General features: G+C 39.0%; 2 protein-coding genes across 2 annotated transcripts in view; both read right to left on the bottom strand.

The window, feature by feature from the left end:
• Positions 1 to 311: 311 nt before the first annotated feature.
• On the bottom strand, positions 312 to 14,360 carry LOC120572669 (alpha-actinin-3-like). Its single transcript, XM_039822005.1, has 18 exons — positions 14,331 to 14,360; positions 12,449 to 12,536; positions 12,112 to 12,190; positions 11,285 to 11,366; positions 10,671 to 10,756; positions 10,312 to 10,404; positions 8,868 to 9,098; positions 8,253 to 8,400; positions 7,818 to 7,968; positions 6,671 to 6,779; positions 6,352 to 6,492; positions 4,515 to 4,697; positions 3,713 to 3,847; positions 3,224 to 3,403; positions 2,975 to 3,121; positions 2,025 to 2,090; positions 1,683 to 1,841; positions 312 to 470 (listed from the first exon to the last, which is right to left on the bottom strand). The coding sequence occupies exons 4-18, from the start codon at positions 11,298 to 11,300 to the stop codon at positions 312 to 314; spliced, it is 2,004 nt and encodes a 667-aa protein (XP_039677939.1). The 5' UTR covers positions 11,301 to 11,366; positions 12,112 to 12,190; positions 12,449 to 12,536; positions 14,331 to 14,360.
• Positions 12,067 to 17,801, bottom strand: part of zgc:165653 (uncharacterized protein LOC100006671 homolog) — a 25,233-nt gene continuing 19,498 nt past the window's right edge. The window contains exons 2-5 of the mRNA XM_039821856.1: positions 16,223 to 16,337; positions 15,129 to 15,254; positions 12,449 to 12,536; positions 12,067 to 12,190 (exon numbers count right to left, since the gene is read on the bottom strand). Of these exons, the coding sequence (XP_039677790.1) occupies positions 12,067 to 12,190; positions 12,449 to 12,536; positions 15,129 to 15,254; positions 16,223 to 16,337 (453 nt within the window). The remainder of the gene's footprint in view (positions 12,191 to 12,448; positions 12,537 to 15,128; positions 15,255 to 16,222; positions 16,338 to 17,801) is intronic.

Genomic DNA, 17,801 nt, shown 5'->3' with positions numbered 1-17,801 from the left:
ACGTCCCCTAAAGGCAGGTATGGTGTATATATGTATGCTGCTTACATAAGTTGACTACAATACCTGGCACATTCCTGTTTTTAAAGACACAGACCTAAATGAGGGACAAGCAGGCCAGTCCAAACACATGAGCAAAGCCTTCTAATCTCACCCTCTCTGGGCAGTGTTTTTGGGGCGTGGAGGGAGGGATGGAGAGAAGGGGAAGAAAGTTAGGATTTGAAAGAGGAAAAAATGATAAGGACAGTGGAAGGGGTTTAAATCGCTCTCTCCACATAGGAGAAATAGGAGGAGGCGAAGAGACGCGGCTTTGTTTATAAGTCGCTCTCCCCGTAGAGGGCGCTGGAGAAGGAGATGTAGTCCAGGGCGCCGGAGGGGCCATCGGCTCCGATGTACCTGGTCATGCGGCTGATGCAGTACTCGGCCTGCTCAGGTGGCAGCTCTCTGCGCAGCTCATCCATTGTGATGTAATTCTGGAGGAGAGAGGGAGGCAGGCGGAGGAAGATTTGTAATGTCCCGTAGCACAGACACCAGTGACTAAATTAATACTTTGCCAGGAGCTGATTTTGAGACTAAACTTCTACCTGCATCTCCACACAAATAAATAAAATTGAACTGCTAACAGAGCGTTTCATTCTGTAGCCAAAACAGCATTTGAAAAATCATTTTTATTAAAGAATTGAAGCTCTTATCTTTGTTGTTTTTGGCCATAATTAACAGTGTAACACTTTACGATCTGGGAACAGTGACAATCAGGATGTTTACCACAAAGCAAGATTAGTGGGTTAGCCAGTTTAACTAGGGTAGATCACCATGGTAACCTGGTGCTGCTGTCCCAGGCTTTCCATTTCAAAACAGAGCTTCTAACCCACAAATGGATGGTTTACACAAATAAAATTTAGTGAAGAAAAGATTCTTCCATTTGTGACAGGCTCCTCTTATTTAGCCGTGCTTTCCCTGTAAAGAAGACTATTAGAAACCAGGTTTCTCTAACCCCCTCCAGCCCGATTACAGAAAACAGAAAAGCTTTCTCGTTTACATGATGTTTAAGAAATCCGGTTACTGCAGAAAGTTGACTGTAACCCGGCTTGTTTAACCCTCTGAGGACAAAAGACGCGTCCAAACAATGTTTGTCAAAAACTTGTACTCAAAAAGCAATATTACAAAATTTAATTTCAGACATTTACTATTTTAAATCATATATAACCTAAGACTTTGGAAAACTCATTTCAAGCACCGAAACAATTCATACAACATCATAAGGTATTAAGATATAAGAGGAATTTCAAAAAAGCCAACTTCAACTTTTCAGTTTTAGCACCAAATTATCTCTTTACACATTGCTCTAGAAAAAAATTATTTTATACAGAAAGCTGAGTTTGTTCTGATCAGTTTTACGCAAATACCCTAAAAAGGTAAATTTCAGAAGATATGTGAAAATGCCCTTAGACCTCAGAGGGTTAAAACTTGTCAGATTGCCCAGTTGGACTTAGCTGTAGCAACGTCACATGTTCCCAGATGTTAGCGATTACTTGGGTAGATAAAATAATGACCGTTTATTGTCAAATTTGACCTCTAAACGTGATGAGCACGTGTCAAACTGTAACCACTGTTGATGTTAGTGGTAAATGGTGGGTCTATATTTTAGGTGTAAAACTAACAGTCTGCTGTATGCGTCTGCTTACCTTGTCTGAAGCCAGAATCTTGAAGGAGGCCATGACCTGTTCTGCAGTGTCGGTCTCGGCGGTCTCGCGGGTCATGAAGTCGATGAAGGCCTGGAAGGTCACCACGCCCGTGTTGTTGGGGTCCACCAGGGTCATGATGCGAGCAAACTCCACCTCACCCTGTCACGCAGAAAAGGATTGGATCAGTCGGTACAGAATATACCTAACATTCTGATCTCTTACTACTTTTACATTTAATCCAATATTTGTACACAGGTAGAGAACACAGATTTTTTTAATTTCTTAAACAAAATCAATTTTAACAAGAGTCGTTTGTCCTGAAAAATGTATTGTTGCACTAACCAGATCGTAGCCCATGGAGATGAGGCAGGCGCGGAAGTCGTCTGGGTCCATCATGCCGTTTCTCTTCTGCAAAAGGAAAAACAATTGTGTTTATAATTATTGGAACAAACTAACCATAGTAATAATGCCCGTGCTTGAATATCGAGCATTAAAGGTTCAGTAGATAACTTATAAAAAATGTTTGTCATATTTGCTGACACTACATCCTGGCAGAGTGTCAGTGAAGATGTTCCTCTGCCTCCCCCTTGTGCTCCTAATGGCGTTTGCAAGGTTCCACGGCGCCCGTACGAAAACAACCAATCAGAGCCAAGAAGTCCTCTAGTACACAGTCAATTAGAGCTTGTGAACTGCGCTGATTATACATGAATCAAGATTCTGTTACTGCATTGCCTATTTCTCGCCTCAAATGTTTTCAGAAACATTTTAGTGTACGGTTTAGCTGTAAAATGAAAAGGTTTGTGACCCAGCCGCCATGTTGAAAACAGTCGAGCCAAAACCAAGCACTTGACGGCAGGAGCAAACTTAGTTTTACAGCTAAACCGTACACTAAAATATGTTTCTGGAAACATTTGAGGAGCGAAATAGGCAAATGCAGTAACAGAATCTTGATTCATGTTTGCAAGTTTGACCACAGCTCAGTAATTTCTTTCACAGATACTGTCAGGATATAGTGACAGGTGGAGCAAATATATATTCATTTTTTTAAGTTACCAACTGTAGCTTTAACTGAAATCTTGTGATCTTAAATGTTTTTTTTGAATATTGAAACTTTTACGTCAAACTATGTTATTTCAAACAGATGTTTAAAAAATTAAAAATATAAGATCTAACCTGTAGTTTGTGTTGTTTATTATGCATGCTTCTGTATCTCATTACTGAATAAGCCCAATTTACACCAAGATCCAGGCCACACACAGTTCGAAATTTTTAGGATGTCGTGAACGCCTCACCCTGTCGAAGTGGTTGAAGGAGGCTCTGAACTCGTTGAGCTGTTCCTGGCTGATGCCCTTGGCGTCGCGGGTCAGGATCTGGTTCTCCACCTCGTTGATGGTTCTGGCGATGGTGGTGAGCAGCTGCTCCCAGCCCACACGCACATGCTGCAGCCGTGGAAGAATAGAGTAGAGAAAACACACTTAAGCAGAGAACCAAAGAGGTGGGAGGTGAGCCTTTGGTCATGGCTGCGGTTACGTCCACTGTACCTCCATGGTGTAGTTGGTGTGCTTGTTGTCGAAGATGAGGGACTCCTGGCTGAGCTGGTGGTCTCCCTCCAGCTTGTCCATGTTGGATTTGTAGTTGATGATGTTGTGCTCGTACTGCTTCAGGCTGTTCATTTGTTCCTCCAGGGAGCCGGCGATGTCCACAGACACATGGCTGATCTCCTGCAGGTATAAACAGGGAGAGGAATAAGAACGTTTGAATGACAAGTCCTGAGACGGAGGCTGTGAATATTTGTTAGCAGCACATTAATGTATACGTACATGCAGTCCCCCTTGCTCTTATGTTTGTGTACTGTTCATTCATTTCTCAATTTTTAAAGTAGCAATCATGACTGATATCTACAAAGTAAATCACATCTAAATAATTATACATGTATTGGCAACTACAGAAATTATTTACACCTTACGCCAGTTGAACTGCAGTTTCCTTTTCTACCTCTGACAGCCTGTAGTGTTTCAGTAACACTGTACCTCCATCTTGGTTTGAATCCAGGGTCCGATGATGTTGGCCTGGGCGGCAAACTGGCGCCTCAGTCTCTCGTTGGCCTGCTGTCTGGCCACCTCCTCCTGGAGCATTTGGTCTCTGAGGGGAACGAGGTGCTTCACCTGCAGGTGGATAAATTCAATGTCACAAGAGCTACTTCTGAACAGCAAGAGAAATGTGACAAATATATTTAGATGTGAATGACAGCTCCTTCATGCTTAAAACATGTAACCAAGGTACCAAAAGATGAGCCGTTGTATTTAATTTCAAACAGCATAGTACTGCTTGCCTTCCTGCTGCATCTTTACATACAGATTCAAACCTATTTACAGCTCTAGATATTTTTGGCCACAATTTACAGTCAACAGCTGCTCCAGTCCAGTTTGTTTAGTGATTAACCAACTAGTTATTTCATAATTCCCACAGGAACAAAATCTATTTTTTCAGGACAGATGGTCAGATGTGTGTCACACTGTGACTGCACTGACAGATTGTGTTCTGCAGTTATTTTTGATTTACACAGAGCTTGCAGCCTGCAGTATTCAGTGTCTCTCTAACCTAAATGTACTGTACTATTCCTGACCTGTCACTATGTATGCACTGTACGTATTATTAGCCAGATGACCAAATGCAGCGCACAGAGTGTTAGTTAGGTTGACATTTCCTGTTAACATGACGTCAACTTGCACAAAGCAGAAATACAGTTACCTATCATAATAATGATAGATTTTCATTATTTCTAATGCTCCTCCAATCCCACATGGTGATTCTTGGTTGTGTTTTACTCACAGTGTCCCACTTAGTGCTGATGTCCTGGGGGGAGAGGTTGGTGTAAGGGTTGATTCCGGAAAGCTTGATGCCGTACGTCTGGGCGATCTTCAGGATCTCGTTGTGGATGCCCATGGTGGCCATGCGCTCCTTGTCGGCCTCGGGCAGAGTGGCCTTGAACTGGTCGTGAGCGGTGATCAGACTCTAAAAAGGAAGATTAGATCAGCGTTACACTTGACTTGTAAATGAAGGTCTCGAAAATTATTTTTTTTCCCCCATTTATAGAATTTATTTTGGGTGGCCCAAAACTGACACAAAATATAATATTTCTTTCCTTTGAACGGAGGGACAGACAAGTCTGCCAAAACAGGTTCATTATCGTGCAGCTGAATGACATCCCATATCAGGAGTTACTCCTACTACTTCTGCATACTTTCAGCTACAAAAAAACATTCAAATATCAAAATGTTCAGCTCTTTAATAACATTTGTGCTTGTATTCAACTTTTCGGTACCATTTATACTTTAAAATATTAAGCTTTTTTTCTTTTTACATTGAAAGTCAATGGAGCAATCTTTAAATCCTCTTCAGGGTTCTTCCACTTCTAAATGCTACTCCTTCACCTACAGACATCATTCAAACTTTAGACCGTTCACTAAACCTTCAGAGCTGAACCAGCTTTTCGATATCTTTACAGTTTTTGGGTTATCACTGTTTAAGTTTAGTGCTTTAGCAAGTAGGCACTGCAGACTCTTTGACATACTATACTATGACTTTATCACTTTTTTCAACCTATTATACAATCACTTTTTCGACATACTATGAATATTTTTGGCATACTATAACTTTTTTTAATATACTATAACTTTTATCACGATTTTGACATACTATACTACGACTTTTTTCGATATACAATATTATAACTTTTTAATTGCTGTTTTCGACATACTATCCTGTGACTGTTTTCAACATTCTCTATAAGTTCGATTCCCAGTATTCTTTTATTCAATATACTATACCATGATGTCATAATGTACTATACTATGACTTTTTTCGATATACTATACAATGACTTGTTTATCACTTTTTTCAACAAACTATACTATGACTTTTTAATGGCTTTTTTCAACATACTGTATTATTACTTTTTGTAATCACTTTTTGACATACTATGACTTTTTCATGAATTTTTCCCACAAACTATACTATTACTTTTTTCGATATACAAAAAAACCTTAAAATATTACATTATATACACTTTTGTTTAATACATTATTGGTATTATTCAATAAAATGTATACTAATTAAAACCATTCCCACTTTTCCAACTATTCACCTTCTTACGCAATTATGCCAGCAATCCAGTTTAGCTTTGGCAATTTAGCTTTTTTCAGCATTCACAAGGAAATGCATTTTCTAGTTTTGCATAAGACTCGACTCATGGGAGTTTGGCACAGCAAATAGTATCTGCCTGGGGGAAATACTGATAAATATAATCCTGTTATTCTTTCCTTTTACTGACTCTTAGAGCTTCCTGTTAGTGCAGACATTTAGGTTTAAGTAGAGAACTGCGTTTCCTTAATCTATATTTTGTTGCTTTCCAGGACACAATTCTGATGTATTCAAGTAAACTATTAATCTGAGAAAAATTGGATACTTTTCTATGGATGTTATGATGCATATAAGTACTTCACCAACAGAATGACTGCATGTGGAACTCTTAGAGCAAAATAATCCAACATAACAAACTAGCGTAAAAAAGGTAAATGGCGGGATAAAATCTTCTGTTTTGAAGTGGATCGTGATGACAAACGCAGACATATACAGAGACAATATAAAAAATATACAGTGGCTGTACCTGGATCTCCTCAATGCTGTGGACAATGAACATGTCCTGCAGGTCCTCCATGGCTCCGTCCATCCAGTTGTTGAAGGGCGCCGCCCTCTTGGCAAACTCCAGGTACAGCTGGTCAATGGTCTCCCACAGCTTCTCCACACGCTACAGACACACACAAAGTTAAGACTCGTGTTAAAAAATGTAAGGTGTGGACAGAAGCACTGACTTGTTAAGAAAATGAGGAGATGAAACTAAATAACTTATTTATATTTTGTTTTTTATATTAAGAACCCATTGACTACCATAATGTTTCTCGTTTCGTTAGTGTTTCAGGGTGTACCTCCAGTGAGTCCCTCCTCTTCTGGGTGAGGGTGCCCAAATTGTCCCACTGGTCACAGATGCCCTGGCAGCGGGCGTTGACTGTAGCTGCATCATGGTAGTCCAGCTCACTGGAGGAGAGAACAGAGTGAAACACAGCAGCATTAATCATCTATAACCGGAAAAAATTAAATGTCACAATTTTTCATCTAATGTATAATAGTTCCTTTGCAAAATGTGTTGAAATTGTATGTACCACTTTGATTTAATCCATCAGCATGAATGTTCAGATAACTTATTATTCTCCAAACTTTGACCTGCTGTGAGATAACTTTAAAAACCTCAGGACAGATTTAAAAAGAAATCAGGAAATTTACTGCTGTTTTATGAAAAAAATACCATCACATTTTACAAAGATGCAGAACATGCCACCTTTAATGGCCCTCTGAAAAACTCTTCCCCACACATTTTCCCCAAAATATCTGGAAGCATACTAATGTCTCCTATTCTGCATATGAGGGGTCATCTGAGAACTTTGAGTTTATAATATCTGCTTTAGAAGTCATGAATGAGGAAATTATGTGTGGCACGCATATCATATTCAGCATTATGGTGCTGAACACTGTATATAGCATCAAAGAGATCATATCAAAACTATCTGGGGAAAAAGCCCAGAGGAGTGGAGAGGAATAAGGAAATAGAGAGATCACAGGTTTCTGCTCTTCTACGAACTATCCTTTCATCTTTTTATCTTTATATCTCATTAACATGCTTTTTCCCCTCATTTCCACTTTTGTTCTTCACTGTAGTCACATCCTTGTCTGTTCTCAACATATCTCTCCCATCACGACAATTAAGAGTCCTGAAACACTTCAGCCGCTCACCTTCTCCTCTCCTCTCCCTGCTACAGTTTCCTGCCCTCAATCCAACATCATCTCTCCTCTTATTCCACATTCCCTCCCCATCATCTCCTTATCACCGTTCCTTTCAGTTTCTCTCCATGTCCTTAAAATTAGAAAGCCCCCCAACACACCTCTATTTCACCCAAATTAAACCCTAAAAACACTGAGCTTCATGAACAAAAATTGCATGTCTCCATTGCCATCCAATTTTCCCAGCACATTTCACCCTTTCTTCCCAGCCTCCCTCTCTCTCATCTTGCTTCTTACTTCAGCTCCTGGGCGATGGCAGCGATCTGCTCCACTCTGTCCTGGTGAGCAGCGAGGTCGCTCTCGAACGCCTCGTGCTTCCTCATCAGGGCTCTGATCTCCATCAAAGAGGCCGACTCGTAGTCCTTCTGGGACAGCAGTTCCTCCTTACCTGAAACAGTTAATTCATCTGTATATTACTACGTGATCTTCACAGACTACAAGCTTTTTGTTCATACAGCTCTCACTTTAGTTCATTCTCTGATCTTTTGTCTTCACTCCACTGCAGTAAGCATTGTTATTATGCCAATAAATTATGTAGTTTGTATAGTCTGCATGTGATTGAGGGCCACACAGGAAAAGTGCACATAGAACACAAAATATCTTTTCCATCTCACTTTTTTTTTATGACATACTATCCTATGACTTCATCAGAGGCGTTTCTGCCATCCCTACCTCCAGTCCAGGACTCATGCATAGAGCACTTCTGCTTGAACTTCTCAGCCAGGTGATCAAGTCTCTCCAGGCGGCGGATCTCGGTCAGCAGCCACTCCTCGTAGCCCTTCTCCACCCCCTCCAGACCCTTCCAGGCATTGGCAATATCCTGGAGGAGAGAGAGGCGTTATCATCGCTGTATGTCGCAAACAAGGATTTCTCAATCTTCTATTGATACTTTAAGTTTAAGGAAATGCTCAGAATGTGAATAAAGAAATGCATGCCCTGTAAATGTCCCCTATGTAAATGTCAGAGATATTAGAAATGAGTACTCTATTATTTGCAAATGAAGTGCAGCTTCTATTTGCATTTCAGCTGACTTAAATGTGAGCTATCTTCGTGCTCTTCAAGTTCTCCTTTTTTTGTTGTGCATTTTCACCTTTTTTCTATTGGGTGAGGACTTTGTATGTGTAGTTAAGAGAACAATCTTATTTTTGTTGGATCACAAAGCAGGGGGTTTGAAAGGATTTTACCAGCTTTAGGGGATGGAAAAAAAAAAACAGAAAAGTAGTAATCCAACTGATATCAAAGCCTGAAAATCTGAAATATACTAAGCTAAAAATCTGTCCTGCTCACCGAAACCATCTTGCCCTCGGATGGCATGAAGGCGGGCCTGTTGCTAAGCCTCAGCTTGGTCTGCAGGGTGTTGAAGTTGATCTCCAGCTGGCATTTTTCCTGCACACGGGGCGGCTTGTGGATGCGGCGGTAGTCACGGAAATCCTCCAGCTTCTGCTGCATGGCGCGCATGGTCTGCTCCGCCACGCGGTTCTCCAGCCAGGGGATGGTGCGGCGGATCCACTCCAGCAGCTACAGAAGGAAGGGGAATGTTAAGATTATTCTATAAGTGTATTATGTAAGTGTTTGGTTTACTCTCGTCTGTACTATTTATAATAAGTTATAAATTCCGTATATAAAAAAACTAATCTTACACCCTACTGAATGGATCACTTCGTCTTAATACAAGGAAGAATACTGCATGTGTATGTCTTTAGTACAAAATGTCTGGATGTGGGTTAATTCACGTGTAGGGTTGGGTACCGAAACGCGGTGCCAATAGGGCACCGGTTCCGACGTTAACGGTAGTAACGAGACCGAATAAGAACGATAATTTCGGTGCCTCATTTCGGTGCCTGACTTTTCTTTTTTCAGAAGCATCGCTGCACGGTAAGCTACGTTACCGTTAGCTAGTAGCTGGATTAAACACAATGGTTAAAATGCTGACATAACGTTAAGCAGTGTAAAGTGTGACTGTATTTCCCTGTAGAGGATTCCAACAACGGGACGTAACAGTCCGCAGCTGCCGGAAAAATAACACAGACGGTGTGCGTTTTACTTCAAACTCGCCAGCCTTGTGGTGCATTCAAAGTTATTGTAAAATACCTTTTTCCCATCTGGTGCTTGTTTTTGTTGTTATTGTTATTACATTATTAATCAATCATTTCATTTTGACCATATGGCCTTAGCAATAAACAAGCCGTTCTTTAATGTCGCCAACTGTCGTTTGGTGGTCCTTTTTTTTTATATTTTATATACATTAATATACTGTATATATTTTGGTTCAGGCACCAGCACCATTTTAAAAGTATCGTTTTAGCACCGGTATCGGAAAAATCCCAAACGACACCCAACCCTATTCATGTGTCAGGTGGCTAATTTCATATGTATGAGCACTATAAAGGCCAAGTTGCGTTTTACTTTGGATTTTAGATTGGAAAAATCTTAGCCATGTCTCTCCGTTTTTTAACCATTACTCAAAAAATAAAGAGTATTTGACCTTCTCTTAATCCCTCTTAACTCCATTGTTTTAGTTATTTGTGTATCAAAATACAGCTTCACAAACGTAAAACAGGTTATATATATATATTTTGATCTATGCACACAGTGTCTACATTGTCTACATATCTGTATAATGTAAATGACAAGGGTCAGAAACAATTGGTGGAACATGAAAGTGTTGTGGCAGAGGAGGATGTGCAGGACAGACAGAGAGTGGGAGTAATTGGTTGAAGCAGTTTCTCACCTCACTGGCCAGCTTCTCGTACTCCTCCATCAGTTTCTCATTCTCCTGGTTGACGGCCAGCACCTTGCAGATACGGTTGGCAGCTGTCTCAGCCTGAGGGAGGATGATAGTACCAACAATTAATATTCATTTCCATACACAACATTTCATAACAACCTAGATAAGTACATCTCTCACAATCCTATTAATTAGGATTGCTGTTACATCCTGTTGATGGTGTTTTATGTATCATCTGCTCTTATCAATTAAAATGTGATAACATTTTCCCTGCTATAAACAAAACGGATCTAAAGAGCCTCTCAAAATATTAAACTATAGAATATATATTACTACCACATAAAAATTAAATATAATCGGACCTGCTCAGCGCCAGCGAAGGCGTGGTAGAAGCAGGACACGTAGGTCATGATGGCCTTCTCATCAGGTTTGGGTGTGTTCACAATATCTAAGGGTGGAAAAAATGAATATTATAAACCGCTTTTGAACAGCCATCCCTAGTGAGTAAAAAAGCACACAAAGTCAAATTATTATACTATTATTTATTGTGTCACCGTAATGTTTGTAATTTTTAGGTTTAAAACTAAACATGTTTATAACATCTTTTTTTTTTACTTTAAAATGATTTTCCTTATTGAAAAATAAAGTGACACACAAAATGATTGCTAAATTAAAGATCATGATTAACTGTTGTAACTGTATGTATGAGCCATTTTAGCCATTGTGCCAACAGAAAATCGTATTCTGAGGTCAGAACAATCAGTACTTTAAAATGATTTATGCATTCTTTTTATGCTGATGGATGAATTTTAAGTAAGAATGACCGTACCGTCCTTGTACCATCTGCAAACATGTGCTGTTCTTTGCTGCAGTGGAGGTTATCAGTGTCACAGCACTAACAGACACAAGTTTTTGTAGAGGTTTGTCATTCTGATTGTTGTTTCAGGATTTAGTTTTTACAGTTTCTCAGCCTCACCTTCAGCGTCAAGCATCTTGGGGATGTCCAGGAACTTCTCAGCCACCTCGAAAGCAGTGTTCAGGTTTCCAATAGGGTCATCCTACAGGCAAACACAATTAAATGTCAGACACAAACACGTAGGACTGCAGTACCAATTAGACAAGAATCATAAGCCAATAGCATCATGATCCCCACTGAGAGGAAGGAAACTATTTTATATGCAATGTTTGAATCAGTGAGTTTTCAGTAGTCTTCCTTCTGTTTTAAAAACCTGTCCAAACATTTTGGAGGATGTGTACGCTTTGCTAATTCACCACAGTAAAAAGGAACACAACTATGAAGGAAACATACTACAACTACTTTTTTGTCTATTTTTTGTAAATGGTTCAATTGCATTCACATTTTCAGTACAAAATATCAGACCGCTATAATCCAAACACACTGGTATTGACATCTTTTAAAATCTCACATTGGTCCAACAATACACAGGTATATGACTTATTAGTATTCCAAATATGAGCCACTGGCTTATGTATGACGCTGTGAATTTAGACATGTAGGATACCAAATCTTTTGTATCAAATCTACAAAAGACTTGTCATTGTAACACTATGTTTACACTGGGTTATCACATATTAAACTGCATATCTTGCAGACAAACTCTTGACTCTTGTCTCTTTGACAGAATGTCTTTTGAAATGAAAAGAAACTAAGTACTGAAATAAAAGATCAATGAGCAGATTGAAGACGACTGAGTGTCAGTCATCTCAATTCAGTACGAAGGGAGAAAATAAAGCAAATCAGAAGATAAAGAAAGCATAAGAAGAAAAGGAAGGACAGGGCACCTTTCTCAGTTTAGAGTAGTCGATGAGGTCAGGTCTGTGTCTGTGGATGAGGGCGCACAGAGCCAGGCCGTCCTTCCAACTGAGACATGAGAGGAGGAGGAGGACCACATGAATGAAAAGTGGGAAAAGAGTAAAGGAGGTTTCAGAGAAGATTCATGAGACAAAAGAGGGTTGAAAAGGAAATAGGCAAAAAAATAGGATAAGGAAAGGTGTTAAAGGTAGGGAGGAGGGTGTTAAAACACAAAGAGTAAAATACATGGTAAAACATTAAATAAGAAAAACAACAGAGATGGTTGCAGTTCCCCGTTAATGCCACAGTACGGCGTTGTAGACCCACCTGATGTGGAAGTTCTGCACATTGACGTTCCTGTAGGGGGCAGTCTTCCTCTGGCACCACAGCAGCAGACCCTCCTTGGCAGAGGTCTCTGGAAAAAAATAAAATGAGGGAGATGGTGAGCATTACAGCACAGATGACAGAGAAAACTATTTTATTCAAGCTTTATTATCAAAAAGAAAGGAAGGAATACAGGGGATTTTTTTTAAAGAGGTGGATGGTGAAATGTGAATAAATCATGTAAAGAAATCTACATGAGATGATTTTGTCTGTAGCTAAGATATTTGTCTGTGGTTGTCTTTGTTGACGGTAAACAAACAACTTTAAAAGTCAAGTTAGTGCAGATGTCGATTCCTGCGCTAGTGGAGAGAAGAAGCGTTATGAACGTTGAGGAGGAAGTTGATGGCAAAGGAAGTCAAGCACATATGAAAATATTGAGGAGCAGGAGCCATAAAAGGAGAGTGTGAAGAAGGACAGGGTGAACAAGGTTTATTAACACAAATTTATTGTGAGCTGACCTGCCTGACAACATAAAGGTTGATTAAAAGGACAGGAGGTTCAGATGAAGTTCAGGGGAAATTTGTTACAGACTAAATCATAGAATCTGATTTACTGCACACAAGTATGCAACAAATCACACAGGGCAGTAAATATACATCAGTAAAATCTGAGAGGATGCAGAGCTTGCTGACCCGAAACTCTGTTCACACGTGTGACTGATGTGTGAAACTCTACATGTAAATAAGCAAAGGGTGTATAATTGGAATATGTTCTTTAGGGCTCAACCAAAGAAAATTGTGGTCAACTGAAATTCTACCTACTCTCCTACCATTGATTTGTTGGTGGACAAAAAATAATATCGGCACTCTACCTTGTAACATTATGAGTCCACCAAAGTGTTTTTTCCCGAGGCCAGCATATATATTTTTTTTATTCTTTGCTACAAATGCGAGCAGCGCGACGACCACATTTTGGTGAAACACTGCACTTGTCACCGTCACTTTTTACCCAGCCGTCCAATCACACGGAGGAGGGGTGGGACAAATACCACAGATCTGATCAATTTTTCAGTGGAAAGAAACGCTTTTAAGGACACACGGCCAGTAACCCCAGCGATTGTTCGACCAATGACGATTTGGTCAGACAGAAACATATTGACCAACCAATCGACCACAAGTTCCAGCTTTAGTGTTCTTGTGATGTTTGAAGTGGGACATTTCTTGACTTTCATGCCATTTCAAGACACAGTGTGTGTTTTGTAAAAACATCAAGTGAAAAACTTTATTAGCGGGTAAGATTGGGATTGAGAAATCACAACGACAAATGTTAAACTAGGTCTCTATGTTGTGCTTATATGCGAGACATGGTTGTTATAGTCAGTCAGCTCCTAAAGTGTTTGTCAAAGTATGCCTAATGTGATCATTAAAAGTGTTATTTTTGCTCACATTATCATTTGGACTAATTTTAACATTTAAAATAATAGTCTGACATTTTGGAAAATACACGTATTCGCTTTCTAGCCAGGAGTTTGATAAGAAGATTGATACGGCTCTCAAATCAGTCTGTCACACATGAAACTACAAGTAGCTGCCAAGTTAGCATAGCATAAAGACTGGAAACGGGGGAGATCTGTCCGAAGTAACAAAATCCATCTTGCAGCACTTCTGATGTTCACCAATTTATATCTTGTTTGCTTTATTCATACAAAACCAAAAGTGTAAAAATGTCAAGTTCCTTTATCCAATAAACACCTTTAACACAAAAAAATGTTACTTTGTTGTTTAATTAATATTCTTATTTTAAAAGTCAATGTTAGTTTATGCACACGCACACGCACACACACACACACACACACACACACACACACACACACACACACACACACCTTCAACAGAGATGTCCTGGATGGGGATGGGTGAGGTCCATGATCCAGATACAATCCATGGTCACATTCCATTGCCAACAAATTTCTGTAAAAAAAAAAATAAAATAAAAAAAAAAAAAAAAAAAAAAAATATAAGATTATAAGAGTTATGTGTCTGTTATTGTACATCTTTTGAGGTATTGCTGTTGACACAAATTGAATTTGACTCAGCCTGAAGGCTCCAAAAGAATCTTGACTGCAATTAGAGTGAAGAAAGTGAAAGTCAAATAAAACCACATGAAAATTCACTAAGTGCTTTTGAAGTACTGTGATGTGAATCTGTTCTAATCTGAGTTTAAACTGACCATCAGGGGTAAAAACTGTTCAGAAATCAAGCAGATTTAGACTATGTTATGGCAATGTCAATGTGGAACCTTTTCACTGCTCAAACATACTCCTGTTCAGTTACTAACAAAATCGCTAACAAAATGTTCCAAAATGGCAGAAAAAGTGCTGTGATTTGATCCAGTATAGCTTGAGATATGTGGAGTAAAAATTTAATTATTTTAGATTAAATTAAAACACGTGTATTGCAGACAATTTTCAGTTGGGTGATCTGTAGTTAACTTTCCTGTCACTGCCTCATTTCATCTGAATTCTCCTGATGCTGTGAACTTTACCAGCCATCTGGTGCTCAAAAAATAGGTCCAAGAAATGCAAATATGGTGTGACCTTGGTATATTAATCAAAAGAAGAAAAAAAAATAGGTAGGAGAGAGAGGAAAATAATAAATGGGAACGTTGTTAGTCAAAGCAGGACTCTCACCCTCAGCACCAATAGACACCAGCTTGACCCCCTTGCTGCAGATGAAGTCCAGAGCTTTATTCACGTTGGCGATCTTGTGGAAACGCATCTTGCCTTTGTCAGGTTTGGGCAGCCTCTCACCTGAGAGACAAGGAAAAAAATTATTTACTACAGCTGAAACGATTATTAATTATTCAGTAAAATATTCTCTGGCTCCAGCTTCTCGGATTTGCGAATTTTATAGTTGTATATAATTCTAAACTGAATCTCTTTGGTTCCTGGACTGTTCTGTGTGTGGTCAGACAAAGCAGAACATTTAATAGTATAATATAAATGTTTGAGCAATATTTAATATTATTTTTCGGCTCTGAAAAATAATGACGGCTAAAACCAGAAATACCTACAGGATGAAAAAAAAAAAACTACTACATTTTGCAACAGTATACGTTTTTGAAAAGTTTAAAAAATTGGATTATGTACATTACACCTATACGACCATCATTTGTTTAATGTGAATTTTTGTCATTATTTTTTTCTCACACTATTAAGCTCTATGAAAATGATTACATTGTTTGTATGACTCAAAAAGAAAAATAATGACATTTTCTAAAATTTTCTGACATTTTATAGGCCAAACAACTAATCGATTAACTAACTTAACTATTTATCCAAAATATATTATTTCATTATCAGGCTCCCAGAAAAACAACTTTTCATAAAACAATATTTATGCTGTTTATTATATCATCCATAGGAAAGGTTGACTAAGCAAACTGACTGGCTTTCTTACTGTATTCTCACCTTCAGTTTCACCTCCAAATAGTCTTTTCAGTAAGAATCAGAATGTGTTTTTTTTTAGAAGTGTCACCCCATCCCTGTATCTCTGAAACTACGTTGAGTAAAGATGTTACCATAACTGAAAATAAATATGGCTAAAATGATAAATCCATGAAAAAAGGACACTCTGTCTTTAGTATATGAGAGATCATGATATGTATCAGTTATTGAATCTAAAATAATCGTTTGAAAGTATCAACTGATGAAATGTGTCTCTTTTCTACAAACATATGACAAAAAGCAGCAAGTTTGTGAGTGTCGATGAGATCCACCTGATATGACCTCCAGCAGCAGCATGAGTTTGAGGCCATTTCTGAAATCTTCTTCAATGTTCTCAATCTGTGTCCCGGCCTTCCTCAAGTGGGAGTTACACCAAGCTGTGAAGGTCTGAGAGAGAGAAGATAGAAAGGGTTACACTGTCACCTATCCGACTCCATGACAAATACAGACACTGACAGCAAGTACTAGTTCTAGGACTACACACACACACACACACACACACACACACACACACACACACACACACACACACACACACACAAACAAACACACAAAAACACACACACACACACACACACACACACACACACACACACACACACACACACACACACACACAGTTATGAGAGTAGCATCAAAACTGCTTATCAAGGCCTGAACCGTCCACTTCAATCTGTGTCCTCGTTATCGCTGCGGCTGCTGACGGTGAGAGACAAGGTTGAAACTGACTTTTGGTCTGTACTATTATTTAGTCCGTTTGTTTATTGTCTTTTTGGAAAATTATTCCATGCCTGTGGCAATCACTAGATGAATAGAAAACCCTGTAAAAAGTTAAGTGAAAAATTGATGAAAAGATTGTCAAAAAATTTATGAAAATGTATCTTGTTTTTTACAATATTTGTATCGGATTTTGTGTTTTGGTAACAACATAAAACAGAGACACTTTAATCAAACACTCCAGCCAGTAGCTACTTTTAATTCGCCAAACGCCAGTAAAGGGGCCTCTTAATAAATATGAGTGATTCTTACAGTATCTGTTGTCCACAGCTGTTCTATTCTGTATGAAAAGCTTCTCCTTCAGTTTATTAAATTCATCAACAGATATGTTAATCTGCAGCCTCCAATTTGAGAGTGGGGTCACGTCATCCACAGTGTTTACCTTCATTAAATCATGTGCAAATGACCCCACACACCTCTGCACACATCAGACTGGTCGGTTATAACTCGGTACTCGGCCTGTTTATGCAGCAGGCGTCAGGTTACAGAGGCTCATTAATCCTGCATGTTTTTGCATGTTTTATTCTTGAAATGCGTTTCGTTGTAAACTCTTGTGTCACAATTCACATCACAAGTTACAGTACACTTTAAGTGAACTGAAAAAACACTGGATTGATGCTATCACCAACTATTTGCCATCTATGCTGGAGTTCTTCAATTCAAGTATAGCACGACAAGTCTATCAGTGTAATAACTAAGCCAGGAAGTTATTGGTATAAAGGCTTATATTTCGTCCTAATTCTGTGTTGTGTCGAGCATTTTAAAAATGAGTAGGTGCTGCGTCTTTCAAAAGCCAGATCTCTCATTTTAGAAACCAAACTGTTCATTAGGTGATGCTGTTGTGCGTAATGGGCAGAATGTAGACGGTGATATAAATGGCTCTCAGACGCTGAGTGCTTTCTTTTGGTCTGTCTGGAAAATTGCCTAATGGCGTCGGTCTTTCACGTCAGGGACAATTCAATTGGTTCCATCAGGCCATTCAATCAATCTCTGAATGGTATTTTGAGAGGCTTTCATGGCGTTCAGCTTCAAATGTGAATATTGGATGTGTGTGTTCACATTCAAGAGTGTGAG

Source organism: Perca fluviatilis, chromosome 14 (genome assembly GCF_010015445.1).
Source record: "Perca fluviatilis chromosome 14, GENO_Pfluv_1.0, whole genome shotgun sequence".
In the NCBI taxonomy this organism is placed as follows: domain Eukaryota; kingdom Metazoa; phylum Chordata; class Actinopteri; order Perciformes; family Percidae; genus Perca; species Perca fluviatilis.
Note: the sequence above shows the minus strand (reverse complement) of the source record. Positions and strands in the feature narration are given on the sequence as shown.